This window comes from Hypanus sabinus, chromosome 3 (genome assembly GCF_030144855.1).
Source record: "Hypanus sabinus isolate sHypSab1 chromosome 3, sHypSab1.hap1, whole genome shotgun sequence".
NCBI lineage: Eukaryota > Metazoa > Chordata > Chondrichthyes > Myliobatiformes > Dasyatidae > Hypanus > Hypanus sabinus.
In genome coordinates this window covers 159,468,027-159,480,162 of record NC_082708.1, presented here as the reverse complement: position 1 = coordinate 159,480,162, position 12,136 = coordinate 159,468,027, and the positions used below count along the sequence as shown (strand labels likewise).

Below are 12,136 nucleotides of genomic sequence, written 5' to 3'. Positions count from 1 at the left end.
GTTTTCCTCCTCCTGAAGTCAATAATCAACTCCATGGTCTTGCTGACTGAGTTAAAGGTTGTTGTTGTGGCACCACTCAGCCAGATTTTCAATCTCTCTCCTATAAGCTCACCACGTTTAATTTGGCCTATGACAGCATACTTGAATATGGCATTGGAGCTGTGCTTAGCCTTCAAGTCACAAGTGTAAAATGAGCAGAGCAGGGGCTAAGCACTCAGCCTTGTGGTACACCTGTGCTGATAGAAATAGTGGAGGGGATGTTGTTGTCAATCTGAACTGACCAGCATCTGCAAGTGAGGAAATAGAGGATCCATTTGCACAGAGAGGTATTGAGGCTAAGGTCTAGAAGCATATTGATTAGTTTTGAGGGGATGATGGCATTGAATGCCAAGCTGTAGTTGATACATGCACCTTTGCTGTCCGGATGTTCCAGGGTTGAGTGAAGAGCCGATGAAATGGCATCTGCTGTGGACCTGCTCCTCCAGTAGGCAAATTGGAACAGATCCAAATCACTTCTCAGACAGGAGTTGATGTACTTTATTAAAAAACCTCTCAATACACTACTGGGGACAGTCATTGAGGCAGGTTACCACATTCTTCTTAGGCACTGGTATAATTCAAGACTGCTTGAAGCAGGTGGGTTTCTCAGACTGTCAAAGTGAGAGGTTTAAGATCTCGCTAAACACTTGATCAGCACAGGTCTTTAGTATTTGGCCGGGTGCCCCGTCTGGGCCAAATGCTTTCCATGGGTTCACCCTCCTGAAGGCTGCTCATATGGAAAAAAAATGTGTCAGCACAGTGGCTAACTGTGTAATTGGAGAAATGTAGAGCAAAAGAGGGTGAATTTCAGTCACACAAGGCTGAACCAGAGAGCAACACAAGACCAGTGTGTCTTCATCATTCCGTTCAGTCTGATTTATGGTGTTGAGCTTTTGTTAATTATTTCTTGAACCAGAATTCAAGACTGCATGAAGGAAAGTGGGAAAAAAGGGAAAAGCTGGATGGATAAGGAGAAAAGAATGGCTACACTTTAAAGTTCAATGTTCACTCAGTGCCCTCTTTATTAGGTACACCTGCTCGTAAATGCAACATCTATTTGGCCCATCACATGATATCAACTCAATGCATAAGAATGTGTAGGCATGGTCAAGCGGTTTGTTTGTTGTTCAGATCAGATATCAGAATGGGGAAGAAATGTGATCCAAGTGTCTTTGACCAAGGAACGATCATTAGTGCCAGACGAATGTCTCAGAAACTACCGATCTCCTTCAATTTTCACACACGCATCTCTTGAGTTTACAGAAAAAGGTGTGAAAATCAAAACAAGCACTCATCGAGCAGCAGTTCTGTGAGTGAAAATTCCTTGTTCATGAGCGGTCACAGGAGACTGGCCATACTGCTTCAAGCTGACAGGTAGGCAACAGCATCTCAAGTAGCCACGCGTTACAATAGTGGCATCCAGAAGAGCAGCCCCGAACGTACAGCAGGCTGATTCTCAAAGCGGATGGGCGGGCTACAGCAGCACAAGAACATGAACATACATTCAGTGGCCACAGAGTGTATATAATCTTAAAAATTAATAATTGGACAAGGCCATTGTGATTATAAGCAAAAAAGAAGAACAAACTGCTGGAGGAACTCAGCAGGTCAGGCAGCATCCATGGAGGGAAATGGAGAGTTGATTTTCATAAGAACCAGAAGACATTGGCCTAATTCTGCTCCTTTTAATTTTTCTCCTATTGACTCTGCTCTGCATCATGGCTGATTTATTTATTATCCCTCTCAACTCCATTCTCCTATCTTCTTCCCATAACCTCTGTCACCCTTACTAAACAAGAAAATGTCAACCACTGCTTTAGAAATACGTAATAACTTGGCCTCCCCGGCTATCTGTGGCAATGAATTCCACCGATTCACAACCCTCTGGGTAAAGAAATTCCTCCTCATCTCTGTTCTAAAGAGGTGTCCTTCCATTCTGTGGCTGTGCCCTCTAGTCCTAGAGTCACTCACTATAGGAAACACCCTCTCCACATCCACTACCTAGGCTTTTCAATATGTTTCAGTAAGATTCTTCCACAACCCCCCATCCCCACCCCGCCCAATCCCATTCTTCTAAACTCCAGCGAATACAGACCCAGGACCATCAAATGCTCCTCCTGACCCTCTCCAAAGCCAGTATATCTTTCCTTAGATAAGGAGCCCAAAACTGCTCACAATATTCCAAATGTCGTCTGCCCAATACCTTAAAAAGCCTCAGCATTGCACCCTTGCTTTTGTATACTAGTCCTCACAAACTGAATGCTAACATTGCGTTTGCTTTCCTTACCACCTGCAAGTTAACCTTCAGAGAATCCTGTACAAGGATGTTCAAGTCACTTTGTACCTCTGATTTCTGAGTTTTCTTATGACTTCATTCCTTCAACCAAAGTGCGTGACCATACACCTCCCTACACTATATTCTACCTGCCACTTCTTTGTCCATTCTCCTAATCTCCTAACCTGCTGAGTACCTCCAGCATTTTGCTTTTGCTCCAGATTCCAGCTTCTGTGGTCTCTTGTGATGACTCCAGATATAATTGGATTGGACAACACATTGTTAATGTGCATAATTAGGTTTAACTGAATCCAGAGCTCTTGCACTCACTACAAGTAAGATTGCTCACAATTAACACACTCCCAGAAACACGTTAGCTTCAGCAATTCCAGCAACCATTTCACTGTCTTTGCGACCAACAGGAGGTCTAATAACTGAGCAATTTTCTGTCCCCCGTCTGATCTGCTTACCTTACCGACAGTGCGTAAAAGTTTGGGGCATCGTGACTTTTCCTCAGAAGGTAGCTCCCGTCGTTGCCATTGGACAGGAGAAGGGCCTCAGCAGCGTGGCGAGACAGGTCGTAGTGATACCAGCTGTCCGAGGAGAAGCAAACAAGATTATTAGAAAGGGTATGAACTCTATATGGCTTTTTTTTTAAATTTAGGAGAGCCTCAGTTGTTCTGAATTATCTTGGGAGGAGAGTGCCGTAGTGATTGTTCATATAATCTGCATTTATTAAACTCGACAGTCAGCTTGTTTGACTTTGCTTGGCAAATACCTGGTTTGCAGTCAGTTATACACTCAATCACCCACTCCAGAATTTATTTTTATGGAGACAAGTAGTACCTTATGCAGGGATTCAACCCAAAATCTCAATAATTCCTCTCCCCCTCCCCACAAACCACAGAAGCATGTCCTGGGTGATGGGGGTCCTTAATAATAGACACCAGCTTTCTGAGGCACCACTTCTTTAGCTGTCTTGGATACTACTGAGGCCAGATGGAGCTGACTAATTTTACCATTTTCTGTAGCTTCTTTTGATCCTGTACAATAATACTACTAAATAAAATAAAACATAATAATAAATAAACAAGTAAATCAATTACATATATTGAATAGATTTTTTTTAAATGTGCAAAAAACAGAAATACTGTATATTAAAAAAAGTGAGTTAGTGTCCAAAGCAAAGTCCATTTAGGAATCGTATGATCAAGGGGAAGAAGCTGTTCCTGTATCGCTGAGTGTGTGCCTTCAGGTTTCTGTACTTCCTACCTGACAGTAACAGTGAGAAGAGGGCATGCTTTGGCTGCTGGAGGTCCTTAATAATGGACACTGCCTTTCTGAGACACCGCTCCCTAAAGTTGTCCTGGGTACTTTGTAGGCTAGTGCCCGAGATGAAGCTGACTAGATTTACAACCTTCTGTAGCTTCTTTCAGTCCTGTACAGTAGCCCCTGCATACCAGACAGTGATGCAGTCTGTCAGAATGCTCTCCACAGTACAACTATAGAAGTTTTTGAGTGTATTTGTTAACATGCCAAATCTCTTCATGCTCCTAATAAAGTATAGACACCGTCTTGCCTTCTTTATGACTACACCAATATGTTGGGACCAGGTTGGGACCTCAGAGATCTTGACAGCCAGGAACTTGAAGCTGCTCACTCTCTCCACTTCTGATCCCTCTATGAGGATTGGTATCTGTTCCTTCATCTTACCCTTCCTGAAGTCCACAATCAGCTCTTTCAACTTACTGACATTGCATGCCAGGCTGTTGCTGCGGCACCACTCCACTAGTTGGCATATCTCACTCCTGTTCACCCCCTCATCACCACCTGAGATTCTACCAACAATGCTTGTATTGTCAGCAGATTTGTAGATGGCATTTGAGCTATGCCTAGTCACACAGTCATGTGTATATAGAGGGAGTAGAGCAGTGGGCTAAGCACACACCCCTGAGGTGCGCCAGTGTTGATCGTTAGCGAAGAGGATATGCTATCACCAATCTGCACAGACTGTGTTCGCACATACAGGCTGTACATAGGCAGGCGTTCATAAGCTGGGCAAGACATGTAATTAACATTAACCTATCTTCAGTCAACACTTAATCACAACCTTGAAGTAAATAATTGAGAGGGTTTTAGTTAGTGTCAGGAGGGCCCTGAATCTTGACCCTTCCCCAGACAGCTCCTACAATAGCTGCACCCAGATTCAGTGTCATCATCAGCACTGTCTTGTACCTGCGATGCCGCTACAAGTAAAATTTTCATTGCTCCTGTGCATACATGGTTTTGTGCCTATGACAATAAACTCTGCTTTGATTTTGGATCTTAGAACATGCCAGTCATTGGTAACACCTTCGTGAACCACATTGCCAGCACCTTCAGAACGGGCAAGGTGGCATAGTAGAGTAACAGTTCGTGTAATGCTTTACAACAAAGTTCAAAGTACATTTATTAACAAAGAATGCATACATTATACAGCACTGAGATTCGTCTGCTTACGGGCAGCCACAGAGCTAGAAATGCAAAAGAACCCAATTTTAAAAAAAGGACCAACACCCACATCGCGGAGAAAGAGAAAACAAAAACAATAAAAGCAAGCAACAGCATTCCAAACCAAACCGAATCAGCAATCACAATACCGATCACATTCTCCTGTGACAGTGTGGGTTTCCTCACACATTCCAAAGCAGTAGGGGTTAGGGTAGTAAATTGTGGGCTTGCTATATTGGTTCCAGAGGCACTTGGCCATTGGTTCCTTTGCAGGTGTGACCCCTGGACTGTGATGCCCATTCACGGTATGTTTCGATGTACATGTGATAAACAAAGCAAAAGCCAATTGAATGGGTCAAAAGTCAGGTGGTCCATTTGCCAATATGGCCTCAATTTTGCCCTTGGGATAAATACCTACATTACTCAGCCAGCACCCCAAATTAACACTCAGCAGGTCTTGCTTCACTGCACCCACAGCTGTTGTGAACCACCAGTTAAAACTGGGTCTGGATACCCTTGGGACCCGGCAACAGAAAATGTCCCCAATCATCTTCAGTCGAGCAAAAGGTCTGTTCTAACTGGTGGAACAGTTAGCTGGTCGGTGGTGTGATGACATGCGCGTTGGACTTTGAGGCCAGTAGTCCCGGGATCGAATCTGGCCGGCTCCTTGCGCCCATTCGTGTCGGGTTGAGCGTCGAGCTAACAACTCAGCCTCAGAAAAAAAAAGACAAAGTGCTAAAGAAACGGCGAGGTTACTGCCAAAGCACCAGAAGGCACAAAGAGGAACTCAGCAATGGTGGGATAGTCATGGAAAATGGAAGCCAGAGAGTTCAGAGAACTGTCTGTAACCAAGTTTCCACGTCGGAGAAACTGTCAGCTGAAAGAGCAAAAGTCGCACTATTTGGTTAATTACCTGCAGGCTAGAGTAGATTTTAGCTCATTGCTCGTTGCTTAGAACTAGTGAATAGGTAAAGATTCACATTGATTTGCCTAGCTATGCTAGTTTCAGTCTGGGTTTAGAACAACAAGCACCATCTCACTGCACCATATCCTGCTGAGAGAATTTCCTGAAACTTAAATTACTAGCCTGTCCTACTAGCAGCAGCTCCAAACTCCAAGTTCAGCAAACTGAAGTGAGGGGCAGAGAAAGTTCATGCATCAAATTCAAAGTAAAGGCCCCCAGCTAGACAGATAGCTTGTTGTTGGAAGATATTAGTGTACCACAGCAAGTGATGGCATGGAAACCAATTACGGGAAATCCACGAACATAACTGAAAGTTACACTGACTGTCTCATTGGAAAAACCAACATTTCCTGATTACAAAACATCCAAATTTAATCAGTAAACTCAAATTTCTCCTCAGCCCCATCCTCTTTCATAACCTCTCCACCTCCTCCCCCCCCACCCACCCCACCAAGCACCTTGTATGGGTGGATTTTAAATTATACTGTATCTATGTTCCACCAAATCAAATCAGGAGGCTTGAAGAATTGCAGAAGTTCACAAACTATCAAAACCAACATTTTAAATGTTGCTTCTTGTTATCTCTACAGATACATATTAATAACAAAAATGTCATTGGCAAAAGAGCTCTACTGATTAAGGGTCTTAGTCTGGAATGTCGGCTGTGCTCTTTTCCATAGATGCTGCCTGGCCCGCCGAGTCCCTCCAGCATTTTGTGTGTGTTGTTCTACAGGAAAGCTTGTTTACTTTAATTATTTAGAGATACAGCACAGAATAGGCCCTTCCAGCCCACCGCTCAGCAAGCCACTGATTTAACCCTAGCCTAATCACAGGAAAATTTACAATGACCAATTAACCTACTAACCAGTAGGTCTTTGTTCTGTGGAGGAAACCAGAGCATCCAGAGGAAATCCGTGTGCACATAGGAAGAATGGACAAACTTTTCTTTTTAAATATAAAAGAACACCGGAATTGAACTCCAAACTCTGACACCCTGAAAAGTAGCATCACGCTAACCGCTACGCTACTGTGATGCCCCAATTTCACATGTTTTCATAAGCTAGACAGAGAAAAGCTGTTCCAATTGGCTGGAGTCATAGAAAAGTACAGCACAGAAATAGACCCTTCAGCCCATCTAGTCTGTGCCAAAATATCTAAACTGTCTAGTCCCATCGACCTGCACCCGGACCATAGCCCTCCATACCCCTCCCACCCATGTTCCGATCCAAACTTCTCTTAAATGTTGAAATCAAGCTTGCATGCACCACTTGCAGTGGCAGCTCATTCCACACCCTCACGACCCTCTGAGTGAAGAATCCTCTCCTGGTCCCCTCAAATATTTCAACTTTCACTCTTAATCCATGACCGCTAGTGGTAGTCCCACCCAGCCTCAGTGGGAGAAGCCTGCTTGCATGTACCCTACACCCCCCATACTTTTGTATAACCCTATCAAATGCCCCTTTAATCTTCTGTGTTCCAAGGAATAAAGTCCTAACCTATTCAATTTTTCCTCATAACTCAGGTCCTCCAGTCTTAACAAAATCCTTGTGAATTTTCTCTGTACTCTTTCAACCTTACTTACATTTTTCTTGCAGGTAGGTGATGAAAACTGCATTCAGTGTTCCAGATTAAGCCTCACCAGTCTTATACAACTTCAACATAACATCCCACCTGCAGTACTCAATACATTGATTTATGAAGGCCAATGTGCTGAAAGTTTTCTTACGACCCTATCACTTCCAATGAATTATGGGCCGGTATTCCCAGATTCCTCTGTTCTACCGCACTTCTCAGTGCCTTACCATTCACCATGCAAGGCCTGCCCTGGTCAATCCTACCGAAGTGAAACACCTCACACTTGTCTGTGTAAAATTCCATCTGCCACTTTCCAGCTCATTTTTCCAGCTGGTCCAGATCCCTCTGCAACAGTCCTCCTTGCTGTCCATTACACCCCAAATCTTGGTGTCATCCGCAAATTTGCCGCACCAGTTAACCACATTGATCCAGATAATTGAAATAGGTAACAAACAATGGACCCAGCACCGATCCACTAGTCACAGGCCTCCAGTCAGAGAGGCAACCCTCTACCACCACTCTCTGGCTTCTCCCACAAAGCCAAATACCTAATCCAATTTACTTCCTCATCCTGAATGGCAAGTGACTGAAGCATTTGACCAACTTGCCATGCAGGACCTTGCCAAAGGCCTTGTTAAAGTCCACGTAGACAGCATCCACTTTCCTGGTAACATCCTCGAAAAACACTTTAAGATTGGTTGGGCATGACCTGTCATGCACAAATCCATGCTGACTATCCCTATTAAGTACCTGTCTATCCAAATACTCATTTATTCAGTCCTTCCGATAACTTTGCCACTAATGATGCCAGGCTCATTAACCTATAATTTCCTGGCTTATTTTTACAGCCTTTCTTGAACAGCAGAACTACGTCAGCAATCGCCAGTCCTCCAGCACCAGATGTCAGTTATGTTGATTTAAATATTTCTGCTAAGGCCACTACAATTTCTGCGCTTGCCTCCCACAGGGCCTCAGGGAACATCCTGTCAGGCCTCGGGGATTTATCCACCCTAATTTGCCTCAGGACAGCAAATACCTCCTCCTCTGTATGCTGTGTAGAGTCCACAACTCCAGTGCAGCTTTGCCTCACTTCTGAGTCCATCTCCTGAGTAAACAGAGATGCAAAAATTCCATTTAAGATCTCCCCCATTTGTTTCCATACATAGATAACCATTCCAATCTTCCAGAGGACCAATTTTGTCCATTTTCTTCCTTTTGCTTTTAACATATCTGTATAATATCTTGGGATTCTCCTTCACCTTGTCTGCTAAGGCAACCTCATGCCTCCTGATTTCATCGAGTGTTCTTTTGCATTTCTTCTACTCCATAATCATCTCATCTGCTACGCACTTCCTTTTCTCCCTCACCCAGGGCCTCAGGTTCCATACACCTGTTATCTTTACTGTTTATTCTGACAGACATATACAAGCTTTGTATTCTCAAAACCTCACTTTTCAATGCCTCCCACTTACCAAGAACACCTTTGCCAGAAAACAGCCCATCTCAATCCACACATGCCAGATCCTTTCCGAGACCAAGTTTGACTGTATTTCTCCAATTTAGAATCTCAACCTGAAGACCAAACCTATCTTCTTTCCATATTTACTTTGAAACTAATGGCATTGTGGTCACTGGATGCAAAGTTTCCCTACACAAACTACAGTCATCTGCCCTGTCTCAGTCCCTAATAGGAGACCACTCTCTCGTTGGGACTTAACAATTTACAAAAATTATTGAACACATTTGACAAACACTATCCCATTTGTTCCTCTTACAATGGGAGTCCCAGTCAATGTGGACCCTACTATAACACCCTAATGTTTCTTGCAACAGTCTGTGATCTCTCAAAAAATTTATCCTCCCAAATCCTGCAGACTTTTGTGTGGTCTGGAAAAAAAAAACCCATTAACGTAGCCATAACTTTCTTATTCCTCATTTCTATCTCTAGAGCCTCACTAGACAAGTTCTCCAGTCTGTCCTGATTTAGGACTGCCGTGACATTTTCCCTGACTAGTAACATCACCTCTCCCCCTTTAATCCCTCTCGCTCTGTATCGAATGGAACCCCAGAATATTGAGCTGCCAGTCCTATCCCTCCTGCAACCAAGTCTCACTAATGGTTACAGCACCATAATTTCATGTGCTGATCCATGTCCTGAGCTTACTATCCTTCTAAGGGTAGTATTAATGTTCTTGTATTGACGATAAGAAGAATGGGGTTGGGTGTGTTTGGGGTGGGGGGGGGGTGAAGAGACAGAGCCAAGGTTAGTTAAGAGATTAGGCAAGAGATACAAGAGCATACATATACATATAGTTATACAGCAAGGAAACTGGTCTTCAACCCAGCTTATCCAGGCCAACCACATTGTCTACTTGAACTGATGCCAACTTGCCCGCATTTGGCCTATATCAGCTAAAGCGTTTCTATCCATGTACCTGTCTAATATGCATCTGTTCCTCTAGCATCTGTCTGTGTGATGACGTTACCCCTCAGGTCCTGTTTAAATCTTTCCCCTCTCACCATAGGCTTCTGGTCTCCAGTTTTAGTCTCCTTTACCCCAGGGTCAAAGACAGTGACTATTCATCTTGTCCATGCCCATCTTGATTTTAATAAACCTTTATAAAGGTCACTTCTGACCCTCCTACTCTCCAGAGGAAAAGATCTGCAACCTTTTCTTCCTGAAAACATCCTTGTGAATCCTTTCTGTATCTTTTCCAGCTTACTGGCATCCTATAGTTGGATACTCAGATCTGCACACAGTACTCCAACAACTCAATTCCCCTTTATGCAGAGAGTGACATGGGTCAGGAATTTACAGCCTGTAAGACTGGTGGAAGCAGAGTTGATGACATAATCTGGATGGGAATCTGCAGGGTACTGGGATAAAGTTGGGAAAATGAGACTGACTGGATTCCTCTCTCTAGAGAGCTAACAAGACACAATGGGCCAAATAGCTTCTTCCTGTTCTGCAATGAGTCCATAACAAGCCCCAAACTTGCACTACCACAGCTCAGTTACAGGATCCTGTTAGGTCAAGGGATAACCAAACTAATGGTGGGATCAGCTACAGTGAAAACATTAGTCATTCAATGAACACCAGGGTGAATAAGCAACCTGATCTATCCTCAATATTGAACCTGGCTGCACCCACACTTAGCAGGCATTGTTAAAAGCTGGAGAATTTGGCACTTAAAAATATTTCCCTTCAATTTATTTACGGCTTAACACATCAGGAAATAATTTTTAAAAAGCAACTTAAAGTGAACATATTCACAATTTAACAGCAAACCTGCACTATTAATAGCAAGTACCTTTTATTGGTGTAACAATAATTGATTTCATGCAAACATATTCAACAATGGAATCTCAAAACTTGTGAATGCTTCTGACTCTATTTAAAAACTGTACAGATGGCACAGCCCATAACAGCTAGCAATTTGCAGAATGACCAGACAGGTCACTAGTTCAATGACATGGTCAAAGATTCAGATGCAGAAGATCAAATCTTCTGGTTCGTGACACTGAGCCTAGTATCAGATCTGTCACAATCCCACTGAATGGTTAATGGTCACAGGCTCTGTTTCTGTCACATCTACCCCCAACCGGGAGCCCATTACCCTTACCACCCTGACTAAACCCACATAGACTCAGTTTAGCAAATTGTAATGTCCAACATATCACTCAGAGAACAGTACTTGTCCGTAACCTCCTTGTTACACCACACAAAAGCTAGCACACATCTTTCCATAACCATCACAATTAACAACGAGGTGGCACATCTGTAAAAGGGATTCTTAAGCCTCATCTAAACTGCATCTCCTATATAAAACCAGCAATGCAACTGGAAGAGATTGATCAAAATGACTTCAAAAGATTATAATGGAGATAAAATATTTATTTAAATCTACCTCATTATGGCCTGGCATCGTACTGACTATCTACACTGCACTCTCTTTGTAACTGTAACACTTTATTCTGCATTCTGTTGTTGTTTATCCCCTGTACCTCCTCGGTGTATCATTGTGAAGAAACGATCTGTATAAAAAAGCAAGCCTTTCACTGTACGTGATGATAGTAAACGTATACCGATTCACAGAAAGCTGCAGATGCTGGAATTCTGAAATAAAAATAAGCAGCAAATGCTGGAAACACATAGCCAGTCAGGCAGCATCCATGGACAGAGAAACTGAATTTGTGGTGCTTCATCGTAACAGACACTGCACTGATGGAGGAATGGACAAGCACTGGTCACAGACTGAATCAGAATCAGATTTACAATCACCGGCATGTGTCATGAAATATGTTATCTTTACGGCAGTAGTACAATGCGGTACACAATAATAGAGGAAAAAAAGAGGCAGACAGGATTAAAAAATAAAAGTGGATAGGGTTTTGAACAGGTTCTAAGGCTGAAACAGCTTCATAGCCCATTTTCTATAAGAAAGTGTATAAATACGTCAAAGGATATAAAAAAATGCAGGGCTACAAGAGAAAGAGAAGGCAGGGTCCGACTCCAGTGTTGCTTTAAAGAGCCAATGTGGAGACTCAGTTTTTAGTGGGTTTCCTCCCTGTTACAGAAACCTGAGATACCAACTTACTTTCATTAACAGTTTAGTGACACCACTGCAGAGCGACTGAGAGAGGGGAGGGGGCCAGATTGTAAGGAAGGAGCCCCAGTGCACTCCGACAAGTAGTGAATCACTGAAGACCCACAAAATCCATTACAGGGTGGAAATTAAATTCTGATAACAGTAAGACAAACAAGTTCATCACCCACCTCAGGTCAGGAGATT

The 12,136-nt window shown here is 43.2% G+C and overlaps 1 protein-coding gene across 7 annotated transcripts in view; it reads right to left on the bottom strand.

Moving 5' to 3' along the window:
- dapp1 (dual adaptor of phosphotyrosine and 3-phosphoinositides) overlaps window positions 1-12,136 on the bottom strand; it is a 237,343-nt gene that overhangs the window by 26,080 nt on the left and 199,127 nt on the right. For 6 of the 7 annotated variants that reach the window (XM_059965461.1, XM_059965466.1, XM_059965462.1 and 3 more), the window contains one exon: window positions 2,785-2,907. In XM_059965461.1, the coding sequence (XP_059821444.1) occupies window positions 2,785-2,907 (123 nt within the window). The remainder of the gene's footprint in view (window positions 1-2,784; window positions 2,908-12,136) is intronic. The other variant, XR_009511357.1, reaches the window with a different exon arrangement.